This window comes from Urtica dioica, chromosome 5 (genome assembly GCF_054948205.1).
Source record: "Urtica dioica subsp. dioica isolate 48M chromosome 5, U.dioica_male_clone48M_v1_H2, whole genome shotgun sequence".
Lineage (NCBI taxonomy): Eukaryota > Viridiplantae > Streptophyta > Magnoliopsida > Rosales > Urticaceae > Urtica > Urtica dioica.
Genome location: NC_142760.1, coordinates 43506439 through 43523088, shown reverse-complemented (window position 1 = coordinate 43523088; position 16650 = coordinate 43506439). Strand labels below are relative to the sequence as shown.

The 16650-nt window shown below is 36.2% G+C and overlaps 2 protein-coding genes and 3 long non-coding RNA genes across 7 annotated transcripts; all 5 read left to right on the top strand.

Annotated features, from left to right (window-relative positions):
• The first annotated feature begins 789 nt into the window (after positions 1-789).
• AAP7 (amino acid permease 7) lies at positions 790-7157 on the top strand. Of its 3 annotated transcripts, XM_089615105.1 has the most exons (8): positions 794-910; positions 1374-1566; positions 4801-4844; positions 5202-5295; positions 5433-5647; positions 5899-6032; positions 6130-6357; positions 6433-7157. In XM_089615105.1, exons 1-8 carry the CDS (start codon positions 823-825, stop codon positions 6832-6834), a joined length of 1398 nt encoding a protein of 465 aa, XP_089471231.1. In that variant the 5' UTR covers positions 794-822; the 3' UTR covers positions 6835-7157. The 3 variants fall into 3 exon arrangements, with proteins under 3 accessions (XP_089471229.1, XP_089471231.1, XP_089471228.1); XM_089615102.1 differs by lacking the exons at positions 794-910; positions 1374-1566 and adding an exon at positions 4228-4507 and having other exon boundaries at positions 4617-4844; XM_089615103.1 differs by lacking the exons at positions 4801-4844; positions 5202-5295 and having other exon boundaries at positions 790-910; positions 1374-1704.
• A 1040-nt stretch (positions 7158-8197) lies between these two features.
• Positions 8198-10405, top strand: LOC149398836 (uncharacterized). The gene is made up of 4 exons (XR_016297015.1): positions 8198-8588; positions 9266-9402; positions 9786-9854; positions 10029-10405. It is a non-coding gene; the product is annotated as an uncharacterized LOC149398836 (long non-coding RNA).
• Positions 10406-11227: 822 nt separating this feature from the next.
• Positions 11228-13051, top strand: LOC149398835 (uncharacterized). Its single transcript, XM_089614677.1, has 4 exons — positions 11228-11352; positions 11644-11838; positions 12741-12791; positions 12983-13051. The coding sequence occupies exons 1-3, from the start codon at positions 11228-11230 to the stop codon at positions 12778-12780; spliced, it is 360 nt and encodes a 119-aa protein (XP_089470803.1). The 3' UTR covers positions 12781-12791; positions 12983-13051.
• Positions 13052-13071: 20 nt separating this feature from the next.
• On the top strand, positions 13072-14139 carry LOC149398834 (uncharacterized). The gene is made up of 4 exons (XR_016297014.1): positions 13072-13150; positions 13250-13343; positions 13426-13570; positions 13646-14139. It is a non-coding gene; the product is annotated as an uncharacterized LOC149398834 (long non-coding RNA).
• Positions 14140-14446: 307 nt separating this feature from the next.
• LOC149398833 (uncharacterized) lies at positions 14447-15567 on the top strand. The gene is made up of 4 exons (XR_016297013.1): positions 14447-14636; positions 14923-14987; positions 15386-15456; positions 15542-15567. It is a non-coding gene; the product is annotated as an uncharacterized LOC149398833 (long non-coding RNA).
• Positions 15568-16650: the final 1083 nt, after the last annotated feature.

Sequence of the window (16650 nt, the reverse complement as noted above, 5' to 3'; positions counted from 1 at the left end):
ATTAAATGAAATTTTGACTAAAATTTTAAAAGAAATTTGAAGCGGTCACTAGTTGTAACAGTGGCATTATTATGAATTATAATTTAACAACGATGGCTCATCTTCTTTTCTTTTATATGATATTATTTAACATAGTTTATTCCCGCTCTCCCTTCTCTATTATTAGTTTGTGCTTAATGGTTTCCCTTCTTAAAGTCGGTGTTTATAATGACTATTTTTTTTTTAGTTTTATAGGAGACTTTGTGGAACTAAAAAAATTAAGACGCAACCCAAGATTTTAAAATAAATCAATAGTTTAGGGGCATTGATCATATCAGCAAGTTCTCAATAATTGAGAATCATATTCATTTTAAAAACATGGTAAAATAAAATAAAAATGGATTTTTTTATTTTATTTTAACGTTTGATTTCGTAAAAAGAAATCCAGGACTTAAGAGGTGTCATAGGAAGATGATAATTCTACTTTTATTACTGAATTAGACACCAAGTGCTAAAATAAGAGATTGGCAATATGTTTCATGCTATGTACTATATAATAACAAAGTTGCTTTTTTCTAATAGTCATAAAATAAACTGATGAAGCTTTACGTAAACAGAATAACTCATCCACTTTTCCAATCTACCTACGAAAAATAGATCAAAAGTTTGGTGAGCGTGTGAGACATTGAAATATCATCAATTGATTAAATAGAATATTAAAGAACGCATTGCTTTATAAGACGTGTGTGGAAGTGCGAAATAAATATAACGGTGTGACTTTGTTGTGACACGCAAATACTAAGATTTCAAGAAACGGTTTATTAAGTTGGTTGTCAGAAAAATATGGGCGGCGAATCAGCAGACGACGGAGAAGAGTCGCCATTAATTCTCGGAACCGACTTTCAATCTGATCATGTAGTCCAAAGAAGAGGTATATATATATATATATACATATATATATATATATATATATATATTATAAATTAGTTAGTACTATCAGTCTATCATGGTCATTGACGATCATGATCAAATGTTGGAATTTTAGGTGAAAAGGTTAGTTGAGTTCAATGCATATATAAGGTATTCGAGAAACTGGTGTTTCTAATCATCATAATACGCCTTATTTGATTTCTAACCACCATAACGAATATATTTGGGAGCAAACTTTTTTTTTATTATTATTATTCAAGAAGCATTCCCTTTTATGCAGCATTTGAAACTTTCCACGGCGAAGTATCGACATTTTCAAACAAGGATATCGATTTTATTTTTATTTTTATTTTTATCCAGCATTTTTTTTTTAAACAAGAAGAATTCCATTTTAGCCCCTCATGAAACTTATTTTTTCAAACTAGCCCCTCCTGTAGCTGAGTCTGTGTATAATGGGTTGGCAGGGACGAAGTGGAGTGCGACGGCGCACATAATCACAGGGGTGATCGGAGCCGGAGTTTTGTCTCTGCCGTGGAGCGTGGCTCAGCTGGGCTGGATCGCCGGTCCGATCTCGCTTCTTCTCTTCGCCGCCGTGACGTTCGTTTCCTCTGAGCTGGTCTGCGATCTCTACCGGTTTCCCGATCCCGAAACCGGCCACGTCCGGTTTCCCTCCTACACCCACGCCGTCCGGTTCTATTTGGGAGACACGTGGCAGTACGTGAGTGGTGCTCTTCTCCAAACCTGCCTCATGGGCTCTGCGATCGCCTACACCATCACCTCAGCCACCAGTCTCAAGTACTCTCTCTCTCTCTCTCTTTCTTTTGTTTGTTTAATTAGCATACACACACGTGCACTCACACACGCTTACAGAGATTGAATTGGGCCGTTTAATTAAAGCCCAATCCAAGTGAAACACTTTGTTGGACTGAAACACCTATCAGAGAGATTTATTGGGCCATAACAGCCCAATAAAGCACAAAGCCCGGCCCAACTAAGTAAATTGCTTACAACAACGGGACTGTGTTGGACTGAAACAGTCAACTTTTGTTGACGTTGAATACTAAACTCACCGAGTCCCGTTTAAGAGTCGGTGTAAAATTACCATTAGACCAAACTAAAGTACCGCAACGGAAACATTCAACTGAATAGGAGAAATTTGTAATTCCTAGACTATCCAAAATTTTAATAATTTTCAGAGGATCTTTTTTAGACTCATAGGAACCTTAGTAATTCATGGGAGGATTAGCAATTTGGTGGGTTATCTGGGGCTCTATAAAAAAACCATTTATGAAATTTTTGAAAGATAAGAAAATAATAATAATAATAATAAATGTTTTCCCTTAGCTTCTAAATGAAACTAATAAATATTGGTTTTTTTACTCGTCAACCCGCTCAAAATATTTTGACCCGCTAATAACTGATTTTTTTTAATCCTTCAAATTTGGAATATTGGTAAAAGATAAAAAAAAAATATTGAAGTATTAAAAGAAAAAAAAATGCTAATTTGATTACTAAAAAGATAAGATTAAAAGTTAACCTTTACGATTTCTATCCAAATCCTAATATCCATTATGAACGGGCCCGGATTCGATATTTTGTTAAATCGCCATGTGTGGTACATTGACCAAGACTTCTATGATCGAGGACAATCGTGTTGCTCATCCTTAACTAAAGAAAATTTTCATTTTTTAGACATAAAAATTAACAAAAATAACAAAATTAGACTTGTTATTTACATTCTATCCGAAATTGAACTTTTGACTCATTTTCGGACTAAAATACCATTTAAATTTGTGATGGTCATCGCAAACCATACAAATAATCATCAGATATCGTACATGTCTATCAATTTCGCAAATACCCCTATCTGATTTTTTTAATATTACTTTAGCGCGTGTTCTGTGGGGAATTGAAAATCATCAGACGTCATCAGTGAGAATCGAGAGAGGTAGAGATAGAGAAGTTAACAAATTATCTGTAGTGATATTTATTTTTCTTCTAAAAACGGGACAAACATCAAGTTTTATATATTGTCTAGATAGCAAACTCAATCATGATATTTTGTTAGTTTCTAAGAGTAAAGAATAAAATTTCTTATTTGAAATGCTCTTCGTATTGTGGCAACTTAGGGCTCAATGGTTATTTGGGCATATATTACACCAACTCCCGCTATTTTTTTATTTATAAATAAAAATATTAAATGTGCATAAAAAGTAAATAAAAAATGTTAACAACAATTACAACTTACTAGTGATATAGATGAGATAATTAAACTATTTTTTTTATGATGCGTTAGAGATTCTCAGGTGACAATGTTCATGGCTTTCTCAAAAGATTCAACTTTGCGATGGTTAAAGTTTAAACAAGTGAGAAATATCAATTTTTTTTTTCAATAATGGAGCTAGAATATCCTAAAAGTTTTTCCAAGCTATTATTTTCAATTTTTTGTTTCACACCCAAAAAGTTATTCCATTTTTGCTATTCTCTTGCCTACTTCCAAATGAAAACAGCCAAAAATTACCATCCTTTCGGTTGTTTTTTTCCAAATAGAAAAAGACTAACCACCAACTCATCTTCTGATCAACTACAAGGTCTTTATTTTTATATATATAGTAGTATTTTCAATTACTCTAGTAGTATTTTCAAATGCGACTATTTTATTTTGGGATAAAGAAGTCCAACATGACAAGGACATGTCATATTACTTTTTCTATTGGCACCATATATATATACTTCCATTGCTCCTTTTTTATGAATCTCTAAAAAATAATGAAGAAGAAGAAAAACTTTTGGTAGTTTGGCTAAACTTTTTTCATATAAATAATAAGTATAGACGCTTCATAATGAGTCATATGGGACTTGAGCTCTATGTTATTTATATTATTTGAATTTTGGTGGTCGATAATATCATATATTCACCACTTGAGATGAAAATACAACCTAATTTCCTCTATTATTATTTTTTTTTTTTTTTGGTTTTAGATAACTAATTACCTCTATTATTATTATTATTATTTTTTTAAGGCTTTCTATTATTGAGAAACCTAAATGAAGACAAAAAAAACTTTATATGTCATGTGTCGCTACATACAAAACACATACTATTTATATATCAGATATATAATAATAATAATAATAATAATAATAATAATACATTTTATTTAATCAGAATACAACAATAATATATGTATATCATTGAACCCCCTTTCGGCCTTACGCGAGACAAACACGTGGCTACAAAACTCCTAGTCCTTATCAATATCATCGCACGAACCTTTATCTCTCTCTTTTCGATCCAAAAATAAAATAAAATAAAAATAAAGAATCTTTATCTTATTATCTTTGTATAAATAAAATAATATGCAGAGCTAAATCCTCACAAAACCGGGAAATCAGCTAGTCAGTTGGACTTGGAATACATATGATAAAAAGTCGCACTTTTGACTCATTTTCAGCGTGACCTAGTATATGTATATGCGTGTATATATAATATACATATCTTTGTAGAGCTGAGTGAAAACACAAAGAATATCCGCTATGGCAGTAGAGAAGTGTTTAGAGGTGGATAAGGAAGACGATGGTCAACCTCTTAGAACTGGTAATAATATATATATATATATATATATATATATATATATCTATATTATATAGAGTAAACGTAGCTAGTAATAATATGAAACGAGTATAAACATATATAATATATATAGGGACGTTGTGGAGTTGCGTGGCTCACATAATAACGGCGGTGATCGGCGCCGGAGTATTATCTCTGGCGTGGAGTACGTCGGAGCTGGGATGGATCGGAGGTCCTCTGTCTATAATGGCATTCGCCGTAATTACTTACATATCGTCTCACCTTCTCTCCGACTGTTACCGCGATCCCGTCACCGGAAAACGAAACCGCTCCTACATCGAAGCCGTTCGGATCTACCTAGGTACTCCGTCCAGATTATTACTATCATTATTATAAATATTAATATTTATTTTTTTAATTTAATAAAAAGAAAACATATAAAATTCATTTTTCAATATTTAAAAGCTAATTTTTTTTGGTTAACCGGTTAACCAGTCAAAAAACTTGCACCTTTTCTAACATAGTGGTACCTAGGATAGCTTAGTGGTAATTCTACACCACCTCCTGTGTGGAGGTCGTGGGTTCAATCCCCACTGCAACAAAACTGCCTTCGAACAAAAAAAAAAAACAACATACTAATCATTTTCAGGAAAAAAAGAAAAAAAAAAGTGTGGTTTAATATATAGTTAGACTTAGAATGTGTGACGTGTGTGTTCAGGAAATGGGCGAACATGGGTTTGTGGGTTTATTCAGTATTTGAGCTTGTATGGGACTGGTATTGCCTATGTCATTACCACCGCAACTAGCATGAGGTTTGCTTTGACTTTGACTTTGACTTTGACTACTCACTCACTTACACTCACACATAAGCATATCATGATGAGCATGAATGTAGTTATAAATTGTGGGATGAATGACATGGACTTGATGTGTTTTATGACATACACAGAGCGATTCAGAGGTCAAACTGTTACCATGAGAAAGGACATGACGCTCCGTGTTCGTACGGAGACACGTTGTACATGCTCATCTTCGGAGCCGTACAGATTCTGGTCTCGCAGATCCCCGATTTTCACAACATGGTCTGGCTCTCTGTCATCGCCGCAATCATGTCCTTCACTTACGCTTTCATAGGATTCGGCCTCGGATTCGCTAAAGTCGTCGGTATAATATATTATCCTTCAACATATTTTTCTATTATAATTATTTTTATAATCACGGTGTTCGGGTTAGACCTGACTTTAAAAATTCACGAGTCACTAACATTATTATCGACCGAGAGACTATCTATTCATTTTCCAAGAAAATCGTCCATATATCACTAGACCAACCCTTTGAAGTTTCTCTATACATGTTTTTCTTTGCTATATATGATTCTATTAGTAATCTTGTTTTTCATTTTTTTTTTTGGGTAGAGAACGGAACGATTCACGGAAGCATAACGGGTGTCCCGGCCTCGAGCGTGGCCGACAAAATGTGGTTGGCGTTTCAGGCGCTCGGAGATATTGCTTTTGCATATCCATATTCCATCATTCTTCTTGAGATTCAGGTTTTCATTTATTCCATTCACAAGCTCACATGTGCATTATAAGACATATATAAGCTAAAAAAAAGTTGTCTTTTATTTTTTATTTTGTATGAATAAGGACACTTTGAAATCTCCTCCGGCGGAGAACAAGACAATGAAGAAGGCTTCGATGACGGCGATTATAGTGACCACATTCTTCTACCTTTGTTGTGGATGCTTCGGATACGCGGCTTTTGGGAACAACACTCCCGGGAATCTCTTGACCGGTTTCGGCTTCTACGAGCCCTTTTGGCTCATCGACTTTGCCAACGCTTGCATTGTCCTTCATTTGGTCGGAGGATATCAAGTACACAACACAACACTCTTTCTCAACACTTGCACAAAGAGTGATCAAAGTCTTAACTTTTTTTTTCTTTCGCAGATCTACAGTCAACCCGTGTTCGCGGTGGTCGAAAGGTGGTTCGTTAGGAAATACCCGGACAACGCGTTGGTCAACAATTTCCACAGAATAAAGCTTCCGTTTTTGCCGGCGTTTCGGCTGAATCCTCTCAGGCTTTGTTTCAGAACCGCTTACGTGGCGTCAACCACGGGAATAGCGATGTTATTCCCTTACTTTAACTCGGTGCTCGGAGTCTTGGGGGCTCTGAATTTCTGGCCACTAGCCATATATTTTCCGGTGGAGATGTACTTTGTACAGAAGAAGATTCAGCGTTGGTCCTCCAAATGGATGGTTCTAAGGGCTTTTAGCTGCTTTTGCTTCCTTATTACGGTGCTTGGCTTGGTTGGTTCTCTTCAAGGTCTTATAAGTGCCAAACTCAGTTGATCATCTTTTGTTTTCTACACATGAAAACAGTAAGTTGACTATATTCCTTTTTTTTTAGTATTCTTGTAAGTGTCATGTATCTTTAAATTTAAATACACTACAAAAAATAGACTCCAGAGCTCAAGCAATGTTCATGTGTCCTTTATTTTTCTATCTTCTTAAAGAGACATGTATGGACATTATTTAAAATATTAATAGCAGACTTAAAACTTAGTGGGTGATGCAAAATGTATTATATTTTGAGTTACTAGACCAGCTCTTCCTCCATTTTTGACATTATATGATAAAACAGTAACATTTACATTTTGGTAGTCTTTATTGAATTTTTGTGAGATGTATTGCAAAGTGATTTTTTGACATTTCTTTGGCTATGTAGTCAGATTCAATGGAAATCTATAGCAAACTAGAGTGGCCGTCATTAATAATGGTATGGAATGATAAGCAATGGAAATGAAAAACCTCAACGTATCTTTAAGCACTCTTGAGTTATCTCAACTAAATCGGTTTCCTTTGTCCACCACAAAAGTAATCTAAGTTTGGGAAAAGTATTTGATGCTCTGAAAATCTATGCAAATAGCTCGAATGCAACAAACAAACAAAATTCATTGGTGAAAAATTATTTACCTCGAAGAACATTTTGGGCTCACAAAGAATATAGACCCTTGCCAATAGAAATATTTTCAATATACGACGCACGCATTTCAGGACACTTCGCGACAAGTTAAGCTATTTTTTGACTTATCCAAAAGAAAAGAACGAGTTTAGTTATTTTCGGCCCAAACCCATTGTAAGTGGCATGGCGAGTTGAGTCATTCCTACCTCAGCTGTTATAAGATCAAATGCAGTATATATTATACAACCAGCAAAACCATATATACTAGCAAAATCTATGGTGTTTATGCTTTGCGAGATTTCGCTCGTTTTCATCGTCGAAGATCGTCGTAAAGTTAAAGATCGTTGCGGAGACAGAGTTCGTCGTCATCGGAGATTTTATGAACACGAAAATCGTTGCAAAGTCAATGTTCGTCATAGTGGGAGATCGTTGCTTACGAAGCCGAAATTCATCGTCATCAGATGTTGTTGCGCTAGAGAAGGGTATGGTTGTGCAAAAAAATATGAAAAACAAGAGTTTCGATATGTTATAAAATCAACATTAAATTGAAAATGTAGTTAAAAATACTAGATGGTCATGGATTTGGATACTAGATGGTCATGGATTTGGATTATTTTGGACTTATTTGATTTTAATCCATAACTAGCATGTAAGTGTTAGAATAGTAATAATCCAATCATGCTAATGGGCCATTAGTCCAGTCCAGTCCACTTCTTATGAAGAAGAGTCTTTAAGCGCCAAAATGAAACACTAAAGAGCGGGAAATCAAGAAAAAGGAAAGTAAGAGAGAGAGAGAGATCGGAAAATGGAAACCAAATCAGGGAAGAGTACCGTTGGCAAAGATTTTCATCGGAGACTATACATAGGCTTCCACAGAGAGAAAAATAATTGGGTTTCTAGAGAGAGACAGAGAGCGAGGGAGAGAAAGAAATAGAGAGAGAGAGAGAATTGGAGAATTCTCTTGGAAGAAGAGAGTCTGCAAAATCCAAGAAGAGGAAGAGAGCTCCGACGACGGAGAAAAGGTCGGCCGCCATGAGCGGTCTCGGTCCGATCGAGTCGCCGACTCAACAAGCCGAGCCTCTCTCACTCTGTGCTAGTCGCTCTCGCTCTCAACAAGTCGACTTCAAAGCAATCCAGAAAGGTAACGAAACCCTAATCGCCACTCTTTTATCCAGTTTTTAGTCTTCAATTCCGATTTTTTTTTTTAAATTTCTCCAAATTTTGGTTACTCGTTGAAATGTCCGTTCTTAGGTATACAGTTTCTTTTTGTGGAATCGGATTCCCATTCCATTGTGTATTTAAAAGCTGCCAGGACAACATGGAACCAGTGTTTGGAAGAACAAAAAAATAATGATGACCTTAAATTGAATTCATGATTATAGTGCTTATTCCTTTTCTTATTTGATCACTTTCTCATAGCTTTAGTTAATTCTCTTGTTTTGACGAGGTATATGGAGTGAAAAGCCATGAACGTTGAGGATTTTGCCGAGACTGTGGTCGACCAGAGGCTTTCTCGCCCAATCTCGGTACATCCTTTTTTTTTATATGTTAAATATATGTTAGTTTCGTGTAATTGGGATAATTACTCAGTGCCGCGACTCACTCGTTCGTTTCAAGATGTTGAATTATTGGATTAAGACTTTTAATTAGATCTGAAATTGCGTATTGTGCTCTTAGAAACTAGAACCGTTTAGGCTTATAATGATAATTTCTTGAAGTTTTTTGTGGGTTATTTACAATTTTCTCGTCACTATCTGTTTTCTTGTTTCATATTCAGCAACCTTTGATGGCGAGCTTCATGTTGCTATTTCTTTGCAGGTCCGTCGTTGAGGCGAAGAAGAAGTTCCAGATCAGATCGTGATCGAATGGTTCTTAGGACCTAACCTCGCTCACTCTGTGTGAGCACAACCTCAAACTGACATAGTTGTCAAGGGAATGGAGTCTCGAATCAGAAGGTATGCTTATTTCCATCTTAAAAGTTTGTTCTTTTTTCTGATAAATTAATTTAGTGACGTGATCCTTTTTAAAAATGAGATATGTCACAGCCTTCTTGAAGCTATATATAGTTAGTTTAGACACAAAATCAATGTAACCATTACCTGTAGAAACAAAGGGGATAGAAAGATTATTATGCGGATTTATGAAGGATGTCAAAGTATTAGATTTGGGCTGGCTTCTAACTCTTACGTTGGCTTTTCTGGCTTCTAACTCTTACGTCAGGAATTATATACGAACAACATCTCCAATTTTTCCATTTTCTTGGTGTACTTATTGCAAAGGTAATTTTTCTAGGTCTCAGATGCTAAGTACATTTTCTTTTGCTGTTTCTTTCTTGCAGTTATAGAGGATAAGGCATATGGATCTCAGGTTTCAGCTTTTTATGAAGTCATTTTCATCACTAACACAGGTAAGAACTACTCAACTGATTACTCTCCTTTCAGACTTTTTGATAAATAGATCAAATGCAAGTAATGGTTACAATGTTTTTTATTTTAAATTTACCCAACTAATACGATCAAATCTTTTCAACCTTCACTGCCAATGATTTTTTTATCTTTTCAATTCTGTGCCAAAATAATAGGGTTTCTAGAGAGAGAGAGAGAGAGGGAGAGAGAGAAATAGAGAATTCTATCGGAAGAAGAGAGTTTGCAAAATCCAAGAAGAGGAAGAGTTTGCGCGAAGAAGAAGTTCCGGATCAGATCGTGATCAAATGGTTCTTAGGACCCAACCTCGCTCACTCTGTGTGAGCACAACCTCAAACTGACATAGTTGTCAAGGGAGTGGAGTCTCGAATCAGAAGGTATGCTTATTTCCCGACGATATTTTCATGGATTACTCAACGGATTCAACTTTCATGTGTTTTCAAGTTCTATTATTATTTTTATTTATAAAAAAAATTATTGATTAACCTCTCCCTAGATGTTTTGGCTGGTTCTAAAAAATTTTGTCATAGGTTTTTTTTTTTTTTTTGGGTAGAGGGTTTAGGTTGTTGGGCCGGTCGAGTGTTTAGGCGTCTATTTTTTAGAGTCTGTCAAACTTTTGGGGGGTGTTAATCAATACCTATTTCTTAAAAAATTAAAAAAAGACTTATAAAAACTATATGTATTATATTTTTTTTGGGTAAGAATCATATGAAGTTACATATACTTATTGTTCAACTATCATATTACATGAAATTTCTAACAAATTTTTTATTTCTTATCCCACCCCTCAAATATGAACTACAAAGGCTTGATCCCTCTCTCTCTCTCTCTCCTAAAAAGAGGAGAGAGGGTATGTAGGCAGCTCGATCACCGAGTGCAGCCATTCTTTACTTGCAGACACAAAGGACGGACTACATGGCATAGAAGCTCCCACACAAGAGACATTGCCTCGTTACCGTGACGAATCCTATCTCAGAAATCTGGGCCGCCGAGTCAACAACCCGACCCTATCTCGCTCTGTGCTAGTTGACTTCAAAGCAAAATCCAAAAGGTAATGAAAACCTTATCGCCACTCTTTTATCCAGTTTTTTTAGTTTTGAATTTCGATTTTTCAAAAACAAACATACTCAAATTTTGGTCACTCGTTGAAATGGTTGTTCTTAGGCGGCCCCAAATATGGCGGTTACTCTTCTTGATATGACAGTCCTGGTTGTTCTTCTTGATATGACAACCAGGTCCCACATCCAGCAGAAGTAGAAGCAATAGGACTCCTCCGAAGAAGGTATTTTTTTGATGTATTTTTTTTTCCTATTCGCTTTTGTGAGTCGATAACCCAATAAACCTGTCAGAATCGGTAATGTCCAGTGATCGTGTTGACGTCGTCCCGAGGATCGTCGCCCAGCTCACCGACGAAGCCTACATCGCCCAAATCGACTGTAAGTCTCCCTTGATCTGCTTCTATCGCCCACTCTTGCTTTTGTGGTATATTGTTTTACCTTCTCTGCCTATTATTATGGAGATGTTCAATCTGGTTATATTTTTATCGATCTTTTTCAATGTCATACATGTCTCGTTGGAGCTGGCCCTGACGGGAAACACACTGCTCTAGAGTCTGTTATCATAGCCCAGTCAACGTTGGGGTTGACATAGATAAAGTCTTGGCTTCAGATCCAAAGTCAGTGCAGAGACTAGTTCAAGCAGTCTCTCTTTTTTTTGTTTTGTTTTGTTTTGTTATTTTTTTTACTTTTTTCGCTTACTGAACTTGTTATGAAGTCTGATGCAGAGTATTTTTTATGTACCAACAATCATGTATGCTTTTTGGGAGAACTACACTGCTTCTGAGTATGCTTGGGAATCTGCAACTCCTTCGGGCACTGCACTAATGATGCTAGACGCTGATAAGATGGTCGTTGCTGCTAGTTCTCACAACCCTACTCTCGCCAGTGCGTTGACTCGCTTCCAAATAAGGTAAAGTTGCTATCACTTCTATCATGCTCTTCCATCATGTTACTTCATTTATGTTCCAACGTGCATATTTACATCTAACAGAAAAGCTCGTCTCTCTTCCCGGGACAGATTGAGCTTGGTAGTATTAGTCTACTAATGATAACAATAGAATGTGTGAGGGACTAGGTAGGATAAGTGTCGGTATATGTAGACTTAGAATACAAGCGGAATAACGGTTTGTACAAATTGTGCTTCTGCTATTTTCTTTTTCTTTAGTTTTTTGCAGGTGCATATTTGTATCTTTCAATAAGCTCGTCTCTCTTCCCGGGGGAGAGACGGAGCTTGGTAGTATTAGAATATTGCAGTAAGCTCGTCTCTCTTCCCGGGGGAGAGACGGAGCTTGGTAGTATTAGAATCTCGCATTAAGCTGGTCTCTCTTCCCGGGGGAGAGATTGAGCTTGGTAGTATTAGAATCTCGTATTAAGCTCGTCTCTCTTCCCGGGGGAGACATTGAGCTTGGTAGTATTAGAATCTCGGAGTAAGCTCGTCTCTCTTCCCGGGGCAGAGATTGAGCTTGGTAGTATTAGAATCTAGCATTAAGCTCGTCTCTCTTCCCTGGGGAGAGACGGAGCTTGGTAATCTTAGATAGTTGATAGCTAGTTAGACTGTGAATCAGTTGGTGCAGGTACAATTTTATACCTTTTTTACAGTTGTCAAATTAATACAACTGTTATTTTAGTGGTTGCACAACTTGTGCAACCATGTGGTCTTATTATTATTTTTTTTTTTGCAGGTACTGTCTCATGATCTTGCGGGGTACTTAGGAATAGGATACAAGTAGCACTAGAAATAGGAAAGAAGTTAGAATATCCAAATGGTTTGTTTAAACTGTCTCTTTTTTTTTTTTTTTTTTTTTTTTGCAGGTCACCCAAATGTTTTTACTCTGAACTACTAGTGGCTTGATCCCTGAAAGGGTAAGTAGGCAACTCAGTCAAATGTTGTTTCTGAGTGCAGCCACAATCCAGCTTTTCCTTAACTTGTAGCTTACACATTGTGTACGGTGAGTTGGTGAAACATATGTCCCGGCTACTTTTATTTTATATTTTTTTTCAAATTTACTTGTTTTGTATGAACAAGCAGTAATGGACATTCAACTTTGTTACAGATTGGAAGCTGCTTTGGACATTCAATTATGAGTGCAGCCATAATTGCAGATGTTAGGTGAAGATCTCAAGTTCCCTATGAGTGGCGAAAGCCCTTATTCGTCAACGATCAAATCGATTCCCTAGCCTTGATATCTGGTCTTCTCAGAGTCTATCATCTCTCCCAAAAGGTAGTGGTTTGCAATAATTACATAAGCATATTTTAAATTGTTATAGTGGTGATGATGGTTTGATTCAATTTTTTGGATAATGTTTGATGAAAAATGCAGGTCTTAAGTGTCGAAACCCTGGCATTATTCATCATTTGAGGGATCAGGGCTTGTGAGACTCTTTCTTCCAACTAACTTAGGAATTCTTTACAGAGTAGGAGTTCATATGCAAAACTCCCTATGTTATGCTTTTTGCATGAAGTACTAGAAAAACTAATTTCCTGTTTGCATCGCAGGAATTTATCTAGGAATGCGTGGATCTGTGGGGGTCTATACGGAATTGCCAATATTGGAATAGTCAGTGTCGTAAAGAGCTACGACTTCATTGACTGGGAGTCTTTCTTACCTATGCTTTTCGCTAGATACTTGAATATGTTTGAGGTGATTGCTTGAAACTTGAATCATTTTAATATTTTAATTAAAGCTTTGTAACTGATCTCTTCGATTTGCTAATAGACACACACGATTGATATGCACTCAATCTCACTAACTATGGTTTTGGTGGGACGCCACGGATCGGTGCTCGTCAGGCGGTGGGGTCGTTGGCGTGGAACACGAACACAGAATTAGGTACACTGCTTTGTATCTTTCACTAATGCCTCTATGCATAATCTTGGGATTCTCAACTTTGACTTCCTTCACAAAATTCCTAAATTGATTACAAACGGGAGATAACTTTCATACTGTTTCTGGCATTCTTATTTTTTATATACAAAAAAAAAATGATTGGTTATCCTCTCCTTTATTTGTTTGACTGACTATTTTTTTTTTTTTTAAAGTGCCGGCCGGCCCAATTTTTAAACTTTTTTCTTTCAGTCAAACTGTTGAGGGAGCATAATCAACGTCTTTGATTTTCAAATAAAACTTTATATGTATATTTTTTTATGCTGGAAGTGTGTATATTGTTGTATTCCCCAAACATAATTTCTACCGAAGAATCTAATGTTGGAGATTGGAGTTGAGAATCTTGAGATTATGTGTAGATGTATTGTTGACATTGTATATTGTTTTGGCATTTGGTTTCTAACATATCTTACCTTTCATGTCCTATCGATATATGAACTACAAGGGCTTGATCCCTCTCTCTCTCTCTCTCTCTAAAAAAGAGGAGAGAGAGAGGGTATGTAGGCAGCTCAAATATGAGTGCAGCCATAATTGCAGATAGATCGGTGCTCGTCACAAGCGGGGGAGGAGAAACGTGAGCTGAATCAACACCAGCGAATCAGGTACAATGCTTGCCTTTTCCTAATGCCTCTTCAGAAATAGTATATGCATAATCTTGATAACTAACATGTGGTCCTTAGCATCTGAACTTGAACTCTGACTCAAGGTCCTTTGAAAAGATCTCAAGTTCCTTCGAGGCGAAAGTCCTTGCTCGTCAACGATAGAATCGATTCCCTTGCCCTGATCTCTGGTCTTCACAGAGTCTCTCCTTCTCTCCCAAAAGGTAATGGTCTGTCTCCAATAACTTTTTTAATTTTTTTTTCTAAATAAATGATGTTCAGGTTCCTCTATTTATGTTGTCGTGATTTCTTCATTTTCTTCTTAGTCTTTATGTTATGTATCGGTTTTCTGCTCCGCCCATATAAATGAGCATTCGTGTTTAATGCTTTTCAGGTTATTTTTATACTAATTTGAAGGGTCAGCTTCCTCAAACCATAATATCTTGTTTAAAGTTAAAGGTTTTTGGTCACCTCTATTTGAGCCATTCTTGTGTTTTTTCTTATGTTTAGGTCTGCTACTGGTGCCGATCGAGAGGCGGTGGATCATCAAGGTTCGAGATTTAGTGTACTCAGAGGTAAAGTTGAATTCCCTTGCAATTTTCTATTGAGCACTTACTTTGTAAGAACTTTTAGTTATTATCTCGAGTCTCTTGAAAACTGACTTGTGAGCCCGTGAAATCAGAGAAACCCTCTATCAACCCTCTAACGTTTCAATCTTATGAACATAAATGAAAATCCATTGATTAAAACAATATGTTACCAAGTTCTAGTATCTATTGTTTGCTTGTTTTCTTTAAACTAAGGTGTACTGTGAAATTAAGAGAAGATAGTTTTTAACTTTGATCTGTGATTTTTGCTAGCTCAATAATATTTGTTTTCATTGGTAAAAGACTTTACGCCGTCTATTTTCTCTGCTTCTACACTTGAAACCAAGCATTGATGATTAATGTTGCTCTGCTCTGCATTAATGAAGGCCTGCACTAATCAGGAACTTTCTGGAAGATCTCATTCTGACACCAGGGCCGCTCAGTTGCAAGAAAACAGGTACTTGATTTGACATATACAATATATTATTGAGAGGTAATACGAGACTAGGGTCTGATCTCATCTCATTTGATTGTTGTTTCAGTCTTTGGAGAGGACTTCGGATCTGGTCTAAACCCAGCAACGTTCTGGTTGGGAAGCCCCGTGGGAGGCCACAGATCGATGCTCTTCAGCGGGCGTGGATTATGACATCTGCTCTAATGTGCTAACCCACCGGAAACGACCACTAAATTAGGTATAGTGCTTGCTATCTTCCACTAACGACTCTACATTAATACTCAATGCATAATCTTAGGATTCTCAACTTTGACTTCCTTTATGAAATTCCTAAATTGATTACAAAAGGGAAAATAACTTGCATATTCTTTCCGGCGATCTTATTTTATATATTAAAAAAAAATGATTGGTTAAGCTCCCATTTATTTGTTTGACTGGCTTTAAATTTTTTCTATTTTTATTTTTAAGTGCCGGCCGGCCCAAAACTTAAAACCTTTTTTTTTTTTTGGTTAGTCAAACTGTTGAGGGAGCATAATCAACCTCTTTGATTTTCAAAATAACACTCTATATGTATATATCTTTTTCTGCTGGAAGTATATGTATTGTTATATACCCCAAATATAATTTCTACCGAAGAATCTAATTTCTGAGATTGGAGTTGAGGATCTTAAGATTATGCTTCGATGTATTGTTGACACTGTATATTGTTTTGGCATTTGATTTCTAACATTTTTTTACTTTTTGTGTCATGTCGATATATGAACTACAATGGCTTGATCCCTCTCTCTCTCTCTCTCTAAAAAAGAAGAGAGAGAGAGAGAGAGGGTATGTAGGCAGCTCAATTATGAGTGCAGCCATAATTGCAGATGATGGAAAGCTTGTCTCTTTGCTTCGACAACAGCCTCAAATTCAAGATCTCTCTCTCGGTTTTGTTTTGTGTTTGTCATCTCATTGTATGTGTTGTTTGTGTGCGTTCTATTTTTGTGTAATCATGTTGTGTACTGTTGAAATCTTCTTATCTTATCTTGTGCCTTCTGATTGTTAAGTTTTTTGTTATCGTGTTCGTTTTTGTGTCTTTGTGTGAAGTGTTCATGGACTGCTTGTGCTGGTAGCTTGTGGATTCTTATGGATTGTTTATATTTTTAGTTGTGTAAATCTTGTGTGCTAGTTTTTTTTTTTTTCTTTTGGCTACTTATA

Bases quoted from the DNA above. Each gene is read 5' to 3' on its own strand.
- AAP7 (XM_089615103.1), top strand. From the start codon at position 823: ATGGGCGGCGAATCAGCAGACGACGGAGAAGAGTCGCCATTAATTCTC. The intron at 5,648-5,898 runs GTATAATATATT...TTTTTTGGGTAG, and splicing joins CGGATTCGCTAAAGTCGTCG to AGAACGGAACGATTCACGGA. The intron at 6,033-6,129 runs GTTTTCATTTAT...TGTATGAATAAG, and splicing joins TCATTCTTCTTGAGATTCAG to GACACTTTGAAATCTCCTCC.
- LOC149398835 (XM_089614677.1), top strand. From the start codon at position 11,228: ATGTCCAGTGATCGTGTTGACGTCGTCCCGAGGATCGTCGCCCAGCTC. The intron at 11,353-11,643 runs GTATATTGTTTT...CTTGTTATGAAG, and splicing joins CGCCCACTCTTGCTTTTGTG to TCTGATGCAGAGTATTTTTT. The intron at 11,839-12,740 runs GTAAAGTTGCTA...TTTTTTTTGCAG, and splicing joins TTGACTCGCTTCCAAATAAG to GTCACCCAAATGTTTTTACT.